Consider the following 23,896-nt stretch of genomic DNA (forward strand, 5'->3'; position numbering starts at 1 on the left):
AGAGCCCTTGAGTTGCCTAAAGCAGGACTTGTTTTTGTTTTATTTTGTTTTTAAGGGTTTTACGGTGATTGCAACACATTAAAGTCATATCAGCGACAGTAAAAAGGGAGAAAATGGGATAGTAAACAGTTCTAGAATTACAATTAAGGCACCAGATAAAAGGTACGACAAAGGGGAATTGGTTCAAATAGTATAAGTAACAGATGTAGATTCCAAGAGCACAACATTAATGTACTTAGTTTGAGATCATTTAAGAGTCTCATCAAAACCAAATACTTTACATTATACATTCAAAATAACATATATAATAATACATAACAGAGAGATGATTTACAATGAAAAAATAATCATATCCCAAAATAATGACTATGACTGTTTCCCTCCCAGCCAAGCACTACAGCCAGGGCCAAGGCAAAACTTAGTAATCTCATTCCAAGACAAAGACAGAAAGCAAATTGGAAAATAGATATAAGACACAGTAAGTACCACCCTGCCCACAGGGAGGCCAGGAAGCCCACCCAGATAGTACTAAAAGTCTCATTTAAACACAAGCACAAGGGATACACTTAAATGTTTACAAATCATATATAATATGTAAATAAAACACGATACAGTGCATAACAGAGAGATGATTTACAAGGGGGAAAAAATATCATCTCCCAAAACTACCTATACATTTGACTATCCCTCTCAGCCAGGGTTTCCGACCAGGGCCAGGACAAAACCAAGTCAACTCATTCCAAGACAAAGGCAGAAAGCAAGTTGGAAAACAGATATAAGGGGATAGAAGACACAGTAATTACCTCCCTGCCCACTATGGGAGGTCAGGAACCCCACCCAGAAAGCAGTTCAGACCTGAAGCATACAGGTCAGAACCCAAGTGTCACACCACAAGACCACAAATGGTAATGAAAACATAACTGAAACATCAAACCTAAGGGTGTTCAAACGCTCCAACCCCCCACAATTGAAAATGTCATCTACACTTTAAAAGTTTGTTTTTAATTTTTGTTTTTAAGTGTTTTACGGCGCTTGCAACACATTTAGGTTATATCCGCGCCAGGATAAAGGAAGAAAATGGGATAGTAATAAGTTCTAGAATTACAATTAAAGCAGCCAAGAGAAAGTAAGACAAAGGGGAACTGGGAACAAATAGGGGTCAGATGTAGATTCCAAGAGCATACCATCAATGTACTTAGTTTGAGATCACCTATAAGTCAGTTGTTTTTGTTTGTTTTTAAGGGTTTTACGGCGCTTGCAACACATTTAGGTTATATCAGCGCCAGTAAAAAGGAAGAAAATGGGATAGTCGAAAGTTCTAGAATTACAATTAAAATTAAAGCACCCAAGAGAGAGTAAGACAAAGGGGAATTGGGAACAAATAGGGATCAGATGTAGATTCCAAGAGCATACCATCAATACTTAGTCTGATATCACCTATAGTCTCATCCGGACACAAGCACAAAATCCAACAAAGAGGAATACACTCAAATGCTTACATTATACATTTAAAATAACAAATATAACAATACATAACAGAGAGATGATTTACAAGGAAAAAAATATCATCTCCCAAAACAATAACTATGCATTTGACTGTTTACCTCCCAGCCAGGGCCAGGACAAAACCAAGTAATCTCATTCCAAGACAAAGACAGAAAGCAGGTTGGAAAACAGATATAAATAAGGGGATAGAAGACGCAGTATGTACCTCCCTGCCCCTATGGGAGGTGAGGACCCCCACTTTAAAAGAGAAAGAGATACATTTGGAATACTAAACTGTCTATGCAATTAGTCTTCCCTTATCACCTAACATTCAATGCAGGAATCGTGAGCTGAGATGGTGGTGGTGGTGTTTGGTTGTTTTTAAGGGTTTTTCGACGCTTGCAACACATTTAGGTCATATCGGTGCAGTAAAAAGGAAGAAAATGGGATAGTAAAATGTTATGTTATGATGTTGTATTGTCCTTGGAATCAACACTTGCTTATTTCTAAGCATATTTAAAATCTAATCACTTAAGTCGAGTTAAACCCAATCTCTGAATCATCCCAAGGTCAAATTTGAACTGTTTTGATTGACTGTGGCAAATCACTTCGTACTTTACACTAGATCCATCAGACTTCGTTCCAGTTACGGAAAGGCAGATTGGGGGGGGGGGGGGGGGGGGGTCAGAACTGGGGAAAAAAATGTTTCAAACTAGTCACTAGTGGATTGATCCACCAATTGAGTCATCCAGGCACCATAGTAATGGTGGAGGGAAAAGAAGGAAAAAAAAACAAATCCAGTGATAAACAAACAAAAATCCAATCATTTCACTTGTGTAAAATCAACATTATAGCACGGGATAATCTGCCAAATGTATTATATATAGCATCATGTAAATAGCGTTCATAAATTGTTCACAATGATCATATAAAGATGGCTACCATTTACAAAATGATTAATCAAATTACCACAACATAAAATGCATTATCTGGATGTAGTTATCCCATCTGGTCAGTCAGGCAGCTAGAGTTAATATACAGTTTTCATAATGTCATAAAATTACTGGCGTTTAAAATGGCATCATTGTCCCATTACTTTCTATGAGTAGGGCTATTTATTTTAACATGCAGCAAATACTATGTCAACCCAGCCTTGCATTGAAATTGAAATGCTACGTTCCATTGTAAAACAAAGCTACGTTTCACTACATTCTACAGACAGAAACAACATAAGTATCATTTACTATGAAAATGTGACCATAACATCATTTTACTATAAATATAGGAGTAAAATCAAACACAAAATTAACGTAAAATCCTTTTTCTTTATATAAACCAATTAACTCAAGACTCGAGTATCACTTCATATGCACATTAAAACAAACAAAAATAAAATGTCAAAAGAGTGCAAACTCTTTGAACCACCTTTCCCCCAACCTAGGGGTCATGAAAGCTCAGTTGGGAGAGCACACGCTCCACACGCAAAGGGATTGAGATCAATCCTGGGTGAAGTCTAGATTTAGTTCTGACACCCCCCCCCCCCCCCCCCCCCCCCCCCCCCCCGGTCCATTCAGATTGGGTAGCTGGATCTGTTAGATCTGACGGTGGTACTTTGTGATAGAGTCCTATTCAAAGGGTAGCAAGCAATTGCCATTGTCTGGGATAAACTCTGGCTCCATGTGCCTAATGGTTCTGTAAGACTAATTTTTTTTTCACCCAAACCTAAAAAAATATTCCACTGTAATCTAAAATGTGATTTTAGTCAAAACTAAATTCCCTTCATTCATCCTCAGGGAATTGTTTTTCTTTGGGGACTTTCACAAGAAAAAACAGAGATAACCATAGCATTGGCCTCAGTCCAGGTCTGCAAAGTGAGCAATAGTTTCTTACTCAAAGTCAATGAAAAAATATAAAGATGCCAACATCAGTGTTCAAACCCAGGTCCCCATGTTGAGCTACCCTTGCCTGTACCATTTGTTTGACAAAATGAGCATCAATGATAATCACAAAATCATTCCAACATGCTTAAATGATAAAGGCAAACGCAACGTACTTGAGGCTCTGAAAATTTACTGCCCAATTTTAATTCTCAAGAATTTTTGTCTATTGGAGAAATTCAGAGAAATGATCAATAAAATGTTTAATTTAAAACAGCGAAAAGTTCTATTATCAAACTGCATATGACATTTGAAATTTTCTCTTTTGTTTTTCATTGATGGAAATAATGGATAACAGAGAGCTGCCAACTTGGCTTCAAGTAAGTAGAGATGTTGATTGGAAGAGAAAAAAACTGAATAGAACTGGATAATAAATGAAGTAAATGAGACTCATGTCGGTAGAGTTGACACAAATAATAAATGATATACCCTTAGAAATAATGATTTGGTCAATATCCTCCATGGTTATCTGAAATAATGGCAAGAAAATAAGACCTTCGGGTAACGTTTGGTAACTCCCACTATCAACGACAAAGAGTTTATCAGACCTCAAATAATGGAAACTAAGCATTATTCGGGAATGGATGTAGTGGTAACTCACCTATTTTTTTCATGATTTCTAGATTTTCTTTTCACATCATCAAAATACCAATATTGAATAAGATGTAAACAATTTTAGATTTTTTTTTTCATTTAGAGATAATTGCTCCTCAGACAAACAATAAGATATAATATATTTGAAATTTTCAAAATATTCTTCTTTTTTTTATCCTTTTACTCCAAAGAAAAGCAGTATCTATAAAAATGGCTCGTAAAAAATAAATTAATTAAGAAATGATAGTCAAAACAGAGCGGAATATAAGTGGTGAAAGCTCTAGTTACCGGTCTATATTTAAATTTCTCACAGATTCACAAATATGAAAACATATTAATCACACACATTATTTCTTGACTGAGAGAACTATCTACTGCATTTAAAAGAAAAAAAATGAATAGATTCTATATATGATTTATTTCTGATTAGACAATCACATTTTTAAAAAAAACTCCATCATCTTCATTGGTCATAATTTATCAAAAGCATATTTACATTTTGACCACTTACTTCCATATAAAATCAACTTCCTGAGTAAACCTTGAATTTTATTGCTGATTTAATTTCAAACTTCTTACACTGTTTTTATATCACGTGAATTCACTGAATTAGCGATGAGCCACTGACTTAGTTTTTCTTTTTAATGGCACTGCAAATGACATGCCATGTAGCTGTTGATGAGACCAGCAATCGTAAAATAAACATAATATTAACAACCAATTGAAAGGTCGTAATTCTCATTTAAACCAGATGAGCTTTTATGAATAATATTATTGAAAACTGCTATTAAAAACCTATATAGCTGGAATCTGGAAGCACTTGGAAGGAAAAAAAAAACTGAATCATCCTGATATGAAAGTAAAAATGTTTAACTCTACAAATAAGGCTTGATTTGAGTCAAATTTACATCATATCTCATCATTTTCTCCAAGACAGCAATGAAAGTGAAGGTTGAGCCTCACTCAAGCCCAAGTCATTGAAGTCTTGGTCAAATAAGATGTCATTGCTGTCTATAGATGAAAATGATAAGATAGCGTGTCAGGTGAGCGGAAAATCTGACTTTACCCGTGAACTACAGTCATGCTCATTCTGTGGCAGTTTTGTTTGTTTTCATCCATTCATTCAAACATTTTGGATAAAATCAACAGATAAATAAATCACAATGCAGAAGCTTAGAAATTAATATCATGACTGGGGGAATGCAAGATTGAACACCTCGGAGTAATCTTCAACAAAATGAACTTCCAGCCCATCTGTGATGAAATTGGGAAGATCTGAGTAGTCTTTTCTGTTTTCTGATGGAAGAATCAGACATGTCACGCCCACTCGCTTGGCCTGGGAATAAATGGAAAGAAAAATTGACAGTTTTCATAGAATATTATTTGATGAGATAGGAGCATTAGGCAGAGTCTAACAAAAAGAATCGCCTTTTAAAGTAATATTTATATTGATTGTGACATATACAAATTGAGAGATCTTATCAAGATAAAAGTGTATCTAGGATGACCTGTCACTTACAGCAATGGTTTTCTCCTTAATGCCACCGACCGGCAAGACTTTTCCTGTGAGTGATACCTCACCTGTCATGGCAAGGTTTTGACGGATTGGTTGATTCAACATGAGAGACAAAAGGGCTGTTACGATGGTACAGCCAGCACTTGGGCCATCTTTGGGTACAGCTCCCTGGAGAATTGGGATAATGGAATAGATAAATAATACTGTATTTCATGTTTTCTATGCAACTTTTTAAGCCAGTAAAGCTTGTTCTAAAATGTTCAAAACCCGACAAAATCTATGGATCAGATAAACACAAACATGCAAAATATACATAACCAAGCATTCCAAAAGATGAGTGCACACAATTATAAAGACATGCTATTACAGAAGACAATGCCATGTAAAAAAGTTAGATAAATTCAAGTTTATTGACAGTCTAAAGCGGAAAATACAACTTACTATTGTTCTTTGACTAACGTTCATATTGTTTTCTCACAATGAGGAGAGTATTAGTCCCTTACATAAACAATTAATCTTATCATCATACACCTTATGTTGTACGGTCTTGAGAAAGCCCTAACTCATAGGCACTTTTCTAAGCATGATCCAAAGTGGGTCTTATCACTCAAAAAGAGAAATTTCCCTCAAAGAGGATAACCAAAACATAAAAATTACCTCAGGTACATGTAGATGCAACTGTCCTTTTTGTAGAAAGCTGTTCTCAGGATACCGCTGGGTGGTGAATGCTTTGGCAAATGTGTAAGCCAGCTGGGCACTCTCCTTCATAACATTACCCAAACTTCCTGTCAACTCCAGACTTCCTACGTCTGATGAGGACAGGTCTAAAGGCTTCTTGATGGCCGTCTCAATAAATAATGTTGACCCACCTGATGCAAAAAAAAATAAAAATATATATATCTTATTGCAATGACAATAATTATTATAAACTGTCCCTTAATACATCTGTAATCATTTAAGCCTCGTGGCAATCACAATACCAGTTTAGTATAGCCATTTTTCTAAAATATTGATTCTTACCATTTCATGTACAAAACAAAACCATGACGACAGGATAGATCACCCCAATAATCATGCCTTCATTCACATTCGGACTTAAACCCAATCAACTTCAATAGTACAATTTTTGTAACCAAATTTTTTAAAAGTAGTCCTTTTGAACCTGATTTTATTCAGAATTCTGTAGTGTTACACATACAGAAGCAACTGCATGCTACCCTTTGGATATGATGCAAGTCTTACCCAAAATACTTTCTGTCATTTCTAATAGACCAAGCAGCCCACTTATGGCTGCCTAGAAAAGTTCTGAAGAAATCTCAATGGTACCCAGGACCAATCCCAATCACTTAGCATGTGAGGTGAGTGCCCTCCCAACAGAGCTTTTGGGTCCTGTTGTAGCCAAATATACATAAGCAATCTGACAACTCAGTTAATCAAACTTTACTAAAAAATACAATGCTATAGAGTTGTTGAGGAACAAAAAAAGGTTGTAACAAAAGGCAGACAAAATAAAACATGAAACTTATAATTGTGACCCACCGTATCAATCTGACATGATTAGAGAATGGAAATCTAAATTTTCCAAGGAGACATCCTATAGTTTGCTTTGCTTTGTTTTTAGGTTTAATGCCGCTTGCAACACTTATAGGTTATTTCAGCGCCATTAAATAGGAAAGAGGTTGGATTGTTTTAAAAATCTAGATTTACAGTTAAAAACACCAGAGGAAAGGGGAGACAAAGGGGAATGGTTCAAATATGGAACAGATGTATATTCCAAGAGCAAACTATCAATGTTCTTTGTTTGAGATTACCTAAAAGTCCCATCCAAACACAAGCACAAGATCCAACCAAGATGAATACACTCATATGCTTTCAAAACATGATATTCAAAACAAAAAAAAATATAACTATATAACAGAGAGATAATTTACAAGGTAATAATATCATCTCCCAAAACTAATACTGCATATTTGACTGTTTTCCTCCCATTCAAGGTCTCGTGCCAGAGACAGAACAAATCAAGTTATCTCATACCAAAACAAAGACAGAAAGAAAATTGGAAAACAGATAAAGTGGGATATAAGACAGCAGGTGACCTCTTGCCCACCCTGGGTGGTCAGAAGACTCAGTCAAATTTTATAAATAAGGCTTAATTTCAATTGAAGCATCTGTCCCCTCTGACATAATACCATTTAGAGATGGTTGATCACAATTTAGGGATCGACGACAAGACCTTTAATCACTCCCTAGAATAAAATCCAACCATTTCCTTACCCATGGCAGTCCAAGCTAGGCCAGTGACGACACCAGGAGGTGTTTCGGTATAAAGTCTGTCATGGGTAAATATTGGTTTTCCTACAAAGTCTTGAAGATTTGTCTCATCCACCACAATATTGTTGACACCGTCATTCACCATCTTGTAGGCTGCTTTACGGTGGATCTGGGACAAAAGGAAAAGTAACAATGTATAAGCAGAGACGCCAACTTTAAATTTGGCTCACAGGAGTTTCAGACTCCACTCGTAGGAATTTCAATGCCGAAAGAGGAATTTCCGCACACAAGAAAAAGGAATTGGAATGGTATTTGGCACTGTGTTTTACATATTGTATAGTTCTAAATAGATAACTAATTAGAATTATATTATGATATGTGACCAATATTTTAGAAAGAAATCTTCACTAACACAACAAATGTTTAATCAATTTATGACTGATTCTAGTAAATTCAGGCAAAGATGAAAATGTGAACGAGAAAATGAAATCATCCAAAGTACTGGAATTTTGTTATATCCTATTCATGCAGGAAAAAAAACAACTTAGTATTTCCCATGAAGTTTATTTTTCTGTTTGTTAATTTTGATGTCTTTTATCTCGTATCAGTTACAGTCATGTTCACAAAGACTGAGGAGCTGATTTTGCCAACAGTTTAAGACCCTTGAGTCAATCATTTTATAAAAAACTTTTTATAGGCTTTTAACTGGGGTAAATTACAAAATCTAATTTCAATGATTATTTCACTAATAATAATACTTCAACAACTCACCTTTTCTATTTGTTTCTGTAAGTTTCTGACACCACTCTCCCGACAATAGCCTTTGATGAGATTGTTCATGGCTCCGTCTGTAATATTCAAATCTTCCTTTCCCACACCAGAATTGGTCACTGCTAAAGGCACCAGATATTGCTGCAAGGATCAAATAAATACAAGACTAATATCCCACACATCTTGGAAATTGTAATAATAAAAAAAACAAACAAAACAACTAATGTATAAAATGATGACGAGGAATAAGAACCTGCCTTTATGCTGAAAATGAAATGACAATGAAAATCTATTCTATTATTTACAAGATATTAAAATCATAAAGATCAAACCTTCAGATATGGATAAAGCATGTCAATGGGTTTTTATTTTATAATTTTTTCATTAAGTTCGCTCCAATGAACCCCAAGACACATCAGTTCTTTTGTTCACAAGTTCAAGTCCAAGAGATGTAAAAGGAAAAGTGTATTGCCCATCTTTGCAACTCTTAGGACCGGTAAATATAGTAAATATAATCAAAGGAATAAAAAAATTGTAAGAAATAAGGATCAAGAGAAATCTAATCTCATTGTTAAGGGGGTAGTGAGTTGTGATTCAAGGCCAGACTACATAAATATTCATCAGAATTACATGAGCTATGTTGAGTTTTTCCTCTGCCACATATCCAGACAACTCAATCATCTCCATTCTGTCCCTCAATGGCTCCGGGATAGTGTCCAATATATTGGCTGTACAGATGAATAATACCTGAGAGAAAACAAAAAAGATGAGATTTAAAAAATCAAATGAAAATAAACAAACAACAAATTTACAAATATATTAATAAAAATGAACTCTTTTACATGGGGCATTTCCATAAATTCACCATGTTGATTGCATTTCACAATACTTAAACTTTTCCCGCAGAAGGTCATTTGATACCTGATAGCCAATTAATACAGTTCTCGTTATATATATATAAAGAGTTATTTTGTACTTGCACTCTTGCAATATGCATCGCTGCCTATAACCAAGAAGATGTACAAATCAGAGAGTGTTCAACTGGCTTTATCCTTGTCTGCATGTGTGTCATCATACAAATCCCTTTTCTTGTTATCACAATTTAAAAAAATTTTCTATTCATGTTTTGAACATGAGAACATTTCACCATGTGACCAATGACCAATTTTGTTTTTAAAAAATGAAAGAGAGAAAAAAAATTAAATTAAGAGAGGTCAACTCAAAATCAAGAAAAAAATATGGTGTCTTATTTATTTTTTTACCTTGCTGAGATCAACAGTCACATCTAGATAGTGGTCCAAAAAGTTGGTGTTTTGTTCTGGGTCCAAAAGCTCGAGTAAGGCAGACGACGGATCACCCTGGTAACCCCGGCCAATCTTATCCACCTCGTCTATCAAAACCAGGGGATTTTCTGTTTTGGTTTTCTTCAGACATTGTATGACTTTTCCTGGCATGGCGCCCACATAGGTACGTCTGGTCGAGTCAAGTGGTGGGAAAGTAGAGAATTTGATTAGGTCAATACTAACCTGAAATAAGTGCTCTTTAAACGGTTGGATTGAATTTCTTTTCAAATCATAATTTTCTAGTTGTTTATCTGATTAAAATTATGGACCAAATCATTTTAACCAATAGAGCAAAATAGCAAAGGGAATCAGGTTTCATAATGATGATGATAACAATAATAATAATAATAATAACATTTAAAAAAAAATAATGATGATGATGATGATAATAATAATAATAACTATCATTATTATTATAGTAATGATAATATTGATGTTAATTAATGAATTAATAATAATACTACTACTAATAATAATAATAATTATTATTATTATAATAGTGATAACATCATTATTATTTTCATGATCACTATCAGTTTCACAACAAATATTCTTTGTGGATTACCTGTGACCTTTGATCTCAGCCACATCGGTCATTCCCCCAACACTGAAACGGAAATACTGGATAATACAAAGAGAAAAAGGAAATAAAATAAAGTTATGATAAAATTGAAGTGTAGTCATTCAATAGCGAGAGTTCACTCATAGCACAGACAGAATCCTTTCTGAAATCATACAGAGAGCGAATTGAGGGTGTGGAGAATTATCTTAAATATAAAACAATTGGTAAAGTTAACTTTTGGCAGTTTAGTGAGAGGTAAAAATATAACTTTTAATATGGGATTACAAGAAAAACCGGTGCCATTAAAAAAAATTCTTCAACCAGAACAAAAAGATAATATGATGGTACGATCCCGATAGTCTGCAGTGCAGCTTCAATCTCTTGTTCCAGCACTCCTGTAGAATCCATCACCTAAGTTGAGTGGTGTATGTAATGTGTATATTTCCAACGAGCACAATATCAAAGCTGATATGTGCAAAGATCACCCAAGTGGTCACTGACAATGCTAAAATGTTGCAAAACTATTTTAACAAATCAAGACACTGTACTAATTCCGCTTCACACAAAGGATCACACCAAGGCATTTTTTATTTATATAAACACTTCCCACTAACAAAAAATATAAAATCTGAGATATTTTTTTTCCAAAAATTCTAATTTCAAAACAAAATCAGTATAAAACGAATCTTTATCCTGCGTGTATCTTTTAATATACATCAATACTGTAAAATGATTTTTCGCATCTACATTTTGGAAAAGATCCTCTTGGGACAAAATAATAATATCTTAATTTTCCTCTACAAATATGGTTTTAAAAATATGAATTGCAGGGAGAAAGGAATTAAGCCAACTTACATACGACAATCCCCCACTCCGGAAAAATAAAATAAAAAATATACCAACATTAACTCTATTTCTACTACCATTTCAACACAATGACCAATAATAATGTGCCATCTCACCTTCCTATTCAATGCTCTGGCAATTGACCTGGCTATGCTGGTCTTGCCCACACCAGGAGGGCCATGGAAACAAAGAATCTTTCCTTGGGTGTGACCTTTCAGCTGACTGACCGCTATGAATTCCTGTAGATGGAAATTGACATTATTAAAAATATGAAATTTTATATGATAATAAAAGCAGAGAGAAAAATAACAGGAAAAAAATAATTTTCCCTCCCCTCCCCCCCTAGTAGTTATGGTACTAGTATTAATAGAAGCAGTTTGAGGATCGTGTGTATGAATAGCGAAAAATATGAGGCCAAAAAGAGTGGAATAAGGGAGAAGACACACACAAAGGAAGAGAGAGAGAGAGAGAGAGAGAGAGGGGGGGGGGGGGAGAGAGAGAGAGAGAGAGAGAGGGGAGAGAGAGAGAGTGAGAGAGAGAGAGAGAGAGAGAGAGAGAGAGAGAGAGAGAGAGAGAGAGAGAGAGAGAAGAATAAAGCAACTAATGCTACAATCAACAAACCATGACTTACAACCACCACCACCAACATCACCTACACTATCATTATTTTCGACCACCATTACAGATAAATGACACACTGACCAAAATTCGTTTTTTGACATCGTCCATCCCATAGTGGTCCTCATCCAGAACTCTCTGGGCAACATTGAGATCCAGACATTCTTCACAAAATTTCCCCCACGGGAGATCAGTCAACCAATCCAGATAGTTACGGGTCACACTGTGGGGTTAAATAGACAACACTGGGTTAGAACCAAGTCAAAAGACAGAACCAAGTCAAAAGACTTTGAATATATTGATTATCACTCAAGCCAAGGCACCGAATAAAAAATGCTACATATATAGGATCTTTTTGCTGTTGTTGATGGCCAACATTACCGTTAGTAATCGACTAAGCTACGACAAGCATGGAACTGAGAGGTAGCCTTAACAACTTTAAGAAAAAAATTATTTTTCTCTCTTTCTTAACGCTGCAATACCTTAAAAAAATATTTCTCTAACACTGCGCTCAAATAGCTGTGAAAATCTGAAATATTCCTTCCAGTTCTGTAAATCCGTAATTGTCACCAAATTTCTTTAACAATTACGAACGATCCGTAAAAGTAGACAGGTATACCAATGTAGAGCATTTCAAGGAAAAAATTATTCCTCAGCTATGACAACGCATCACAGACAGTTTGCAGATTACAGGTTTCAGTTAGAAGAATCCAGATACCTAGTTAAAGCTTGGTCATATCCATAATTATGTGAATTACTCATTTCTGATGAATTTTTATGCAGAGCATTGTAAAAATGACCTTTTTTCACAAACTATCATCCCTATGAGAACTAGGTAAGACTTTGGATAGGATCTGGATGCATAAGCATCAATTTTGTTTAGCTGTTTACTAAAATTGATAACTCTGATAGGTAGTCCTGGGCTACACTAATACTAAGAAATCTAACTTTCTTAAATAAAAACCCCGCCCTTGCCTTTTGTACAAGGTGCTTCTACCCCTTTTTATTTTATTTTTATTTTATTCCTCTAAAATTTAGTCAAAAGCGAAAAGGAAATTAATTTGTAAATTTTTTCATGAAATGCATGTGCATAAAAATAAAATAGGTTTGTACTTTCAATTTGGAAAACAGGAATATGGGGTGGAAGGGAGGAAGGGGGGGATAAAATTGTTAATGGTCATGATGCAATGAAATGAGTCACATTCAATAGCAAATTCAGAGAAAGGGAAAGAGGCCTTATCTTGCTTACTTGAATTCTGAGGAGTGGTTATCCAAGAGAGACAATTTGTTCAGTTCTTCATCAATCACTTCCTTGACATGGGGTGGAATTGTCAAATCCTGGAAGACAGAGAAAACTCTTAGTTATTGGTAAACTAAGATTTGATCTTATTCTCAAAGGTAAAATTATGACTGCATTGGGTCTTTATACGCATTTAATTTTTGTTGCTGTTATAAATACGTCATATATCCATAGGGTAAAAAACAACAGGAAAAAAAGCTGTCTTCTCTCTCTTCAATTAACTGAGTCTGTGCATATGAAAACAATATAATTTAAAAAAAAAATATATATATATATATATATATAAATGAAAAAAAATAAAACGAATGAATTTTGAGAGCTTTGAGACCAAATGAATTATCCAAAAAAAATAAAAATAAATAAATAAATAGATCACAAGACAGGCTAGGTTGAATTTTCAGCTGAGAAAATCACATTGGCCAAAATTTAAAATGGAAGAATGGACTTTTTTATTTTTCTTCTATAAAAATCAAATAAGGAACAAAATCAAATTGAATTTAAAAATGTTATAAAAGAATCTCCCTCCCCTGGCCTAAAAAAAAAATTAAGTAGGGAAATGTCGAAAATACCAATAAAAACAAAAGCTTCCACCTTTAAACGATTCTTAAATTTGTCTTCAATGGTCTCTTTTTCATCTTTCTCAAGGCCAAGTTCCTTCTTGATGATCTTCAACTGCTCTTTCAGGATGTAATCTCTATGTTGCTTCTTCACCTTTTCCTCCACCTCTTTCCCGATTCTTTGCTGAAGTTTACTCAGCTCAAATTCCTTCTTCAGCAGGGATAAAGCTAACATCAATCGTTTTGATATCTGACAAATAAATAAGTGAAAATTCAAGTTCAAGAGTTTATTTAGGCCTTCAATGGCAAATAACCATAATTTTTATTTAACATCAACAAAAAGATCAACAACAATAAGAACAACAACAATAATAATAATAATAATAATAATAATAATAATAATAATAATAATAATAATAATAATAATAATAATAATAACAATAATAACATCCACAACATTTTTCTAAAATCAATAGAAAAACCATAAGAACTTTGACGATTTCATCTATGGTCACAGGTCGGTAATCACTACTCGCTACAATGTCCAGATCATAACGAAATGATGTTTAAAAATGATAAGAATAAGAGATTTAGACTCAAAGGATCTATCTGATATCTAATGGTGTGCAATAGTAAATTCTAATGATGACAAAAAATGAGAAGTGTCTGAAGACAATAGACAATAAAAACTTTTAGCAGTGATGGAAATTGAACTTGGGACCAATCTGATACAGCATTCTCGGCCTGGCTGCAAGTGGGACCCTCTGCAATAAATGCCATCCACCACTCCAGTGGCTGCTCCACTCGCTTTTCTGTACACTAAAGACCACTAACATCCAATAGGAGGCAAATTGGTCTGTGAGTATAGATCATTTGACAGATTTCACATACACACACATGCACCCTTCTTCTCCCTCCCCTTCTCTCTTTATCTCTTTCTTTTTATTAGGTTGAAGAGAAGAGGAGTGACAAATAAAATTAATCTATACAATAATAGCCACTTACATTAGTCTCCTCTAATACTTCTTGTAACTCATAAGGTTCACCAGCAGTAAGAGCAGCACCTATGACGGAAAAAAACATGACTTAAGAATGAACTTTCCATAGAGTCAAAATAATTCTATTGTAGTCATCCATAAAGAATGACATTATAGAATTGAGCCTTTATTTGGCCTCTTAATATCAATCTACAGGTTTTGTTACAGACACAGATCCACTGGTCATTTATTTAGAAAAATATTTTGATGCTCTCCAACTAAATATAATCTGAAGCAAAAAAATCTAAATTTGACCACAATAAAAATCTGCATGTTGATATGTCAATTCTATATATTTATGTGGCAATCTGACATATGCCCTCGTTTTCTATATTGATGCTTTGCATTTATTTTTAAAAACTCACAACATCTGACAGTCGGACAATATGTACCAACACACAAAATTATGTGTAACCTTAAACATTAATAGTTTGATTAAAACAATTTAGTGAGAACTACTCATAAAAATGGCTGGCTAAAAACAATAACAAAGAGCTGAGCGAAATTAATTTCTTTCCTTCTATAGAATACAAAGTAGAATTTTTAATAAAAGAAAGATCTCAATTATTCTTACCCAAATCACTAATGTAGACAGGATTATCAATCACTCGTTGACCAGCTTGAATAATCTGTGCCAGGTTTTCTCTGCAATACGAAAATGGAAATATGAAATTGAGCAGTGATAAAGATCACAATCAAAATCATACGAGAAATTCTATTTGCTTTTGTTTTTACAGGTTCTACTGCACTTGTGACACTATTTGGTCATTACAGCGTCAGCAAAAAGAAGATGATGGGGGGAAAATTGTATATCTGAAGTTAAGCATTTTTAAAAAATGTGAGACAAGGGGACTTGTTCTAAAAGGAAACAGAATATTCCATGAGCAATCCAAAATGAAATAATGAATTAGCTCCTACTCAAATTATTCAAACTGTAATTTCAAAACCCTTTTATCAATCTGCTTTGTTATGAATGAAACAAAAGGCTTACCTAATATATCTTAAACCACTTTCATGAACCAAATAACATTAAGTAAACATTGGTCTTTGGTATTTTCTTTATGTTTTTAAATATTTTGAATGTATATCAAATTGATTTAAACAATGGAATATATGAATATATATTCAGAGCCAAAATAACGCAGATATATCGATTCATTGCCCGCTGAGCTTTTTACAAAGAATCATAGGCTATGAATAACCAAATTGTCATAACAAGTTGCAATTCCAAACATTAAAAAAAAGCAGAAAATAGAACATTTATTGAAAACAAGTTTAAACATCAAATGTAAGGAAGAGAATGATGAGTCGCTTGAATATTCATATGCAATTTAAACAGCACTCAATCATCAATTTTATCATCATAATCATTTTTCTGGAGATTACAAATACCTTTTTTCGTGTGTGTGTGTGTGTGTGTGTGTAAACCCCAATTTCAAGGAGAAAAACAAAAAGCATGCAGCAAGATTTTTAGCCAGTTTTTAAGCAGAATTCCATCCTCCAAAAATGGTATAGGACATAATACAGTTATTGTTGGTTTGCCTTAAAATCAGATTCACTGATATTCCCCAATTTCCCTTACAAAACCTAAAATCATAAAGAAAATAGGTATTTACTGTGTCGGTTTCATCTGTCTTATGTTTAGTCACCTCATGGGACAGAATAGTAACCAAGGATGAATTAAAACCTAGACCGGGAAGAAAAAAGGACTAACCTGTACAAGGGATTCATGGCAATGATGTCCCTAACGGTCTTGACGACCTCAGATGTTAAAGCCTGATCAGAAAAAAACATTGGAAATAACAATATAAACCTCGTTCTGAGACAACATTAGAATCTTATTGTTTTGTTGTTGATTTTTGCATGTTTTTTAAAAGGCTGCTTTAATCAGAACAGGTATCTCGAGGACCTGATATTAATGGTATGTTTTAAAGTAAAAAGCTCCTGAATTAAGTCCGCCAAGGCATAACCAACTACAAAACCCATGTATAACCTTTAACATTTTTAGTCTGTAAGAGAGAATTTAATAACTTCTCTAGCAGATCAAGAATAGTTTTATTATACTTCTCCATTGAACATGTTATTTCTCATCAAGATTAATCCGTATTTACACCAATGGATAATAAATAATGACATCAAAACATTTGACCTTTAGGTAAAAGTATCACTACAAGTCAAAAAACATTATTAACAGATGCGTGCGGAATAAATATATTTCTTGAACTCCTATTTTCTATTTAAAAATAAAACGATGATAGGGATGCCGCATAATATTTTTGCTATTGCTAATAAAATCATGTTTCCCCAAAATGAAAAGGATGAAATAAAATGCATTCCAGATACAGTAAAGTCGCTGTGACCAATAGTTGGATTTCATGGAAAGGGGGTTACCATTAGAAATGTTTATTAATATCTTTTTTTAAAATGAGGATTTTTCATGATCAGTTTTCATAGAGTTTAAGTTCATTATAGACAGATTACCATGCATAAGAGATTACTGAAATATATAATTTCATATTACAATTACTGCGGAAAATACTTTGGGGGAAAAAATGAGGCTGAAACAAAGACATGGCATAATTTTATCTTTTATATTTTGAAACAATGCTAAAAATAGATTATATAAGTAATAATCATCCACAGGTTGTGCCATGCTTTATTGTATTGGCCATCAAGGCTCTCCACACCACTCTTTTCTGCATCTTCAGCACCATGTCATTGTTCCTGTCTAGCCCCAACCATTCTATCAAGTTGCTGACGGCCAGGTGCTCTTTTTCCTTCCAACATTCCCATTGTTTTCTCAAGTTTTCCAACCCTTTCTTTCTCATTATATGTCCCATGAATTTTGCCTGTCTCTTTCTTATCTTCCTAATCAACGATCATGTATACTCCACCATCTCTATCACTTCTTTATTTGTCTATCCACGGGTTCAGTATATGAGTAATACTTATCTATAAAATAAGAAAATAAAAGTATAATTCATACAAAATGCAATTAAAATAAAATTTTGATACGGTACCTTTATTTCATCATTGCTTTCAAAAGGCTCATGGGTAATATTTTCGGTTTCTACCATCAAGACATGTGGCATTGACATGGAGGGATCAGACTCATTACCGTCAACTGAATTGGTTTCAACACAATTTCCCTCAAAGGTGGGAGTTATCTCTAATGGCTTGACAGGATTTGATGCACCAGAAACTTCTTCAGAAATTTCTTCCTCTTTCACTGCTTCTCCATTTTCCTTCCTTCCATTTCGACGCCTGCTTCGTCTTCTTGATTTGTTGTCACCTGTTTTTGTTATATAAAGTACCATCAATAATAAATACATTTCTTTTGGTAAACAAATGAGTGTGGAGAAATAGATGTACAGTCAAACCTGTAATGATAATCTGCTGTGATGTAGACAGATTTGATTGTATTTGAACTGTTCAAACAAATTGTTGTGAAAGAATGGGTGGAAAGAAATCAAATGAGAGGAAACGACAAAGACTGCACAAAGATGGCAGACACTTACTGTGAGAGACTATACACAAAGGATGACAGTGATGGTAGTTATGAATATCACAGTGTGCCACCTTTGCCTCACAAATGAAGTATAGTATTTTTGCATACCCTCAGCGCTATGTTGCCTTGGGAATATTTTCTCACCCAAGTTCATGGCATGGACCACTGTTCTTAAAACACCTGAGAGTCGTTCTTGTCATTCCAAAAAACAAAAAGAAATTAGCCTCATAGGGTGAAAAAGTTTGAAAAAAAAAATTTTTCCTTCCCAAAAAACAAAAGGCAATTAAACAATGTTCAAAACATCATAATCATTGACTTTTATGGAGCAAAATTTGTCAATTTTCATAAAAGGAAAGTGTCATTTGTAATGCCAAATCTCATAATCAGTAAGCAAATTTTTGTATAATAATATGTGTTGAAAACTATTTACCACCACACAGTACATCTCAACAAACATGAGTTCTTTGATATCCAATAAATGTGATAAATCATCTCAAAACAGTATTTGGTTGGGACATACCTATCATTTAAAATTAAGATTAATTTTTAAAATTTACGTAAAAATAAAGACCTTCTCAGGAGAGAGCGAATCTTATTTTCTAGTTAATTTTTATTATTTCCTAAATTAAATAAAAACAAACTTTTCTTGTCTAATTCTGATCATTTTGACGTTAAAGTCAAATTTCTCAATCAAGATCTTCCGGCATAATACCAGATTGATGCAATGTCTTCACATGTCAATGAATCTCCTGAAAAATTTTTCAACAGAGGCTTGATGTCTGATCAAAATTAGGAATTAGAAAGTTTAACTTCTTATCTCACCATTTTCTGCTGGTGTTTCCAAATTTTCTTCAAATGCCACATCTGTGATTTTAATCCTGAAAAACAAATGTACGATTTAATTTATAAAAACAATTTTTATTTTGTCATAACTGCTCAACACTGAAGTTAGAAAGCATTATTTCGAGTTCTGAAACAATTCAAATAAGACTGTTAAAATACCTAACTGAGAAAAACATTCTTTTGACAAATTATAATAAAACAAAATAGAAAACAAACAAAATTTAATTCATACCTCCTGTGTGCCATGACAATCATCCGTAATCTGTCTCCAAGATCATGCATCTCAGTGATGTGAACAAACGTTCCAACGTTATACACTTCATCCAGTTTGTCTACAACTTCTGATTCACTGATTACAAAAAATGGGTGTTATCATTTTCTCACATCTGTACTCATTCAAATAAGCAAATACATATTTAACAGATTCCATTGAAAATATTCCTAGTTAACTTTATATATACAGTGGAACCTCCCGATTACGACACCTCCGAATAGTGACAACCTCCCGATAACAACATTGACCCCTGATCCCGATTTTTTTTCTATTTAAGATCAGTAAAAAAAAAACCTCCAAGTAACGAGGCACTTTTTGATAAAACCTCAGAATAACGCCATCATTTTGGTGATTTTCGGCAGTTTTAGTAGATATCTGATATTAAAAATACCGAGTATGAGTACTCAAAGTTTATAAAAACGATTCCTGCTTGAACCAATGAGAATGCAGCTTTTGAAACCAATTGGCGTTTGCCAATGAATGAATATGCACCCGAAGATATATTCAATACGGATGAGACGGGGCTATTTTACAGATGCCTCCCAAACAAGACTCATACCTTCCGAGGTGAAGCATGTAACGGTGGGAAGCAGTCGAAAGACCGCATGACAATCTTCATCGCAGCCAATGCAACTGGAACAGAGAAGCTACCTCTGTTTGTCATTGGGAAGTCGGCGAATCCGCGCTGTTTCAAGAACGTGAAATCGCTGCCTGTGGAGTATACTGCCAACAAGAAAGCCTGGATGACAGCATCAATCTTCGAACAGTGGGTTTGAAAGCTTGATAGAAAGTATCTGCTGCAAGGACGGTCCATTGTTTTGGTGATAGACAACTGCCCTGCACACCCCAAGATAAAAGACCTGAAGGCCATCCGGCTAGAGTTCTTTCCCCCCAACACCAGCCCGGATAAACTGCAGAGGGAAAATGATACTGTTGTGGCGTGGTTAATAAAAACTGGTCCCGCGGGCCTTACCACGCCCACTTTGTCCGCCATCTTGGAAACATCTAAATAACGACACCTCCAGATAACGACATAAAAAACTCGGTCCCGTGGCATGTCATTATCGGGAGGTTCCACTGTATATATATGTATGTGTGTGTGTGTGAATTAAAGAACATGATTTTAACATTTTATCAAAACCCAGAAGGTGAACATCAATAACCATCTCATGATTATAGATTTAAAAAAAACAAATAAAATATAATCTATAGTTAAAATGAAAATTTTAAGAAAATTAAAAGTAAAAGTTACAATCTTAAAAAAATTAAATGTTACAATTACAGATCTATTAACTTATCCAGATACCAAAGAAATATGAAGAATGTTGTTTTGAAATATTATGGATATTCTAATTTAAAATATTTTGTCTCCAGTCTAGACTTGAAGCCCTCAAAGTATGAGCACTTCTGGTATAGACGAGAAAGAATTCCAGATTGATGGTATTGCAATATTAAAAAAAAAAAAATGCACATTCTAAGAATTTTATTTTAGTCATTTTTTTTCTCTAAAATAGTGTGTTGCGAGGAGCACAAGGTGGCCTGTATTCCAAGATGAATGACTTTAGGTATTGTGGTGCTCAGCCATGGATAAATTTGAAAATTCTATAGGCCATCTTGAACTCAACCCTCCTTCTCTCGACAGGTAGCCAATGTAGATGTACAAAGTTAACGATTGTGCTGACTTTTTTTATTAAAATTTATTCATACTTATTATAAACAAAATGAATGAAAATATCATACCTCTCTTCTCTCTTTAAAAATACTCCAGCATATGGAAGGTTCAAACTCACTTTCCGCCTTATGACCTCCATTAATTCTGGATTTGTCACCTGAATGTTAATACATATCATCAAAATTAATGATTTGCTTTACATATTTCTTCACATAAATGGACAGACATAGCTAAACTAACTCATCATTGCAAAGTATTTGCAAAGTAAACTGCTTTCTATTAGTCGTGTAGCAGTGTAATAGACTGTTCTTGCAGCAGAATGTTTTATTGATTAATATACCCACTTTGTCTATTAGATAGTATGCGCTTGGCTAAGAAGCTCACAACATTGCCATCCGGAAGTATAACGGACCAACACACAAAACTGTGTGTAACCATGAACGTTTATAGTTAGGTTAATACAGTTCAGTGAGCATTACTCATAAACGCGGATGGCAAAAATCAATAACAAAGACCTGAGTGACGTCATCTTCGACCTATCTATATCTTGCTCTTTTTAAATAACAGAGGAAAATAATTAAAATTTGATTCTTGATAGTCCTTCAGAGCCATAAGGCCCATAGAGCTGGAGTTTATTCCAGTTTCTGTAAGGTGAAATGGGGCTGAATGTATACTGTTCCATCAACAGTAAAATAGACTTAGGAAATACTTACAGTAGATAGGCGCTCTAAACTCTAAATATTTTTAAAAAAACATAATTGGAAAAGAATAGTATCATTATAATTACGTAGTGTTTTTATGCACCACCATTGACGATGTATCTTAACGGATCGTTTTTATGCATCTCAGTTACGCATACGCATTCCACCCAATTTCATCAGTTCAGCCGTTTCTGTATTTGGACATTGCTAAAGTTATATTGTGACATATATAGGTGGTACGTCATTGTTAATAAGTAATAAAAAATAATAATCAAAAAAATTGAAATTTAAAACCATTAAAAAAATTTTTTTTTACTTTATTGAGAAAAACATTATTTTTGTTGTTATAATCACTGTACATATTTTTCTTTTTTTTTTTGTTGTTTTTCAAAAAGTTTTTATCATACTTAAAAAAAAACAAAAAAACTTTGATTTTAATTTTCTAAAATTATTTATTTATTTGAGATCAGTATTGGTGTGTCATGTTTCTTTTTACCTTTGATTTTTTTATTATTGTTATTATTCTTTAATTTATTATGATTGTATAAACGTACATCGGTAATCACTAAGCAGCATGCTAAACTACAATCTAAAACTATTTAAACCTCACAGGTCTATTCACAGAAAATAAGATAAGAAGCCTCTTTTTTTCTGTGGGTCTATCTCTACACCGCAGGTTTACACCCCCAATGGTGGCACATAAAAATGGTGTTTTAATTATTTTTACTAATGTTGAGATGTAGCTTTGTTCGTGCGCTTCGCTTTGTTATGCTATGTCTGCTCTATCTGTTTTCGTAACTGTTTGCTTTTCTGCTTGTGTTGCAGATCATCATGCTTCTCGTCGTACCTCTTTGAATGTTGAATAAAGCCTAGACTTAGGTTTAAACTAAAGACAGACCCTTCTACACTCACTTCAACTAATATGTATTGTCATAATTTAATTCGTACTTCCTTACAAATAGGTAATCTATTTCCTGTCCCATCATTGTTTATGCTTATTCACCTTAACTATGCTTATTCACCCTAACTATGCCATTCACACATTTCTCATTAGCCCTTAGTGTCTTGTAGTGTTTTGTTGATAAAGGGAAACCCGAAACGTCCACATTTCATTATCTGTCTTCGTCTAATAAATGGAGGCTTACAACTTCAAGCAGCAACATTTTAATTTTAAAAATCAACCAGCACCACCAACGGAGGTGCATAAAAACGGTGCGTTTTTGTACACCTCCAATGGAGGTGCATAAGAACGCCACCTTATAATATTACTCTTATTATATATTATTATTGTTGTTGTTTTTGTTATTATTATTATATTATTATTATTATTATCATTATCATGATCATCATTACCTCCAACATTTTGACAAATCTTGGAAAGACAGGATTCCTGTTGATGGCAATAAGAGGGAGCTTTGGTAAAAATTCAGGAATGGACATTGTAGTCAATGCGGCGATGGGAGAATGAAAATTTGGCATCGATACAACAGTTTCCCCCTCTTCGGCATTAACGGGGGCTGATGATGGATCTTGTTCAGGATCGTCGGGCGCCTCGTCATCTTTCTGCAATAGTATCCTTGATGTTGAAATCCATCTTGCATGAGAAAATGAAAATGGTGAAGAAAAAATCGCAGGTGTTTTGTATATTAATGAGCCAGGCTGTGGTAGACATGACGCCGATTTCTTATAACGAGGAGATAAATGGTTCCGAGTTAATTCTTTTTTAGAACGATCTATATTTACTTGACGGGATTCTGAAATCAGTGCCGGACAAGTGCAAATGTGACGACTGCTGGAACTCCTTGAACTTATCTGACGCAACCTGTTGCGGCTAATGAGTTGAGATATATAAGAACATGAGAAAGGCTGTTTTCTGATGTTGATCATGCTAATTTCCCGAGAATACCCGATGTGACAAGAGTTTATCTTCGTCGACCTATGGAATACTGAGATTGGCACTTGTTTTTGCTTCCAAATGTTGACACTTACTCTCCTCAAGAGCGCTGCCATTTTGTTTCTTAGAAATCCGTTAAAAAACGTAACTGGAAAAATAAGAACAAA

The 23,896-nt window shown here is 34.2% G+C and overlaps 1 protein-coding gene across 2 annotated transcripts; it reads right to left on the bottom strand.

The window, feature by feature from the left end:
• Positions 1-1,937: 1,937 nt before the first annotated feature.
• Positions 1,938-23,867, bottom strand: LOC144964704 (lon protease homolog, mitochondrial-like). Of its 2 annotated transcripts, XM_078899238.1 has the most exons (21): positions 23,189-23,858; positions 21,203-21,291; positions 19,421-19,537; positions 19,168-19,223; positions 17,858-18,129; positions 16,552-16,613; positions 15,412-15,482; positions 14,806-14,864; positions 13,835-14,050; positions 13,193-13,281; positions 12,028-12,166; positions 11,442-11,564; positions 10,483-10,538; positions 9,837-10,047; positions 9,205-9,321; positions 8,575-8,715; positions 7,807-7,972; positions 6,190-6,401; positions 5,536-5,700; positions 5,233-5,352; positions 1,938-2,175 (listed from the first exon to the last, which is right to left on the bottom strand). In XM_078899238.1, exons 1-21 carry the CDS (start codon positions 23,843-23,845, stop codon positions 2,170-2,172), a joined length of 3,144 nt encoding a protein of 1,047 aa, XP_078755364.1. In that variant the 5' UTR covers positions 23,846-23,858; the 3' UTR covers positions 1,938-2,169. The 2 variants fall into 2 exon arrangements, with proteins under 2 accessions (XP_078755364.1, XP_078755363.1); XM_078899237.1 differs by lacking the exon at positions 1,938-2,175 and having other exon boundaries at positions 2,339-5,352; positions 23,189-23,867.
• Positions 23,868-23,896: the final 29 nt, after the last annotated feature.

Source organism: Berghia stephanieae, chromosome 2 (genome assembly GCF_034508935.2).
Source record: "Berghia stephanieae isolate SIO BIC M18660-M18661 chromosome 2, UCSD_Bste_1.3, whole genome shotgun sequence".
Classification (NCBI taxonomy): Eukaryota; Metazoa; Mollusca; class Gastropoda; order Nudibranchia; family Aeolidiidae; genus Berghia; species Berghia stephanieae.

What these genes read in the sequence shown, in the direction of transcription:
- LOC144964704 (XM_078899237.1), bottom strand. Translation starts at nt 23,845, where the DNA reads ATGGCAGCGCTCTTGAGGAGAGTAAGTGTCAACATTTGGAAGCAAAAA. An exon ending in AAAAACTCAACATAGCTCAT is followed by an intron (nt 8,716 to 9,204) that starts GTAATTCTGATG and finishes TGATCCTTGCAG; the next exon opens with CAATATCTGGTGCCTTTAGC. An exon ending in CCTAGCTTGGACTGCCATGG is followed by an intron (nt 6,402 to 7,806) that starts GTAAGGAAATGG and finishes TTTTTGCATCAG; the next exon opens with GTGGGTCAACATTATTTATT.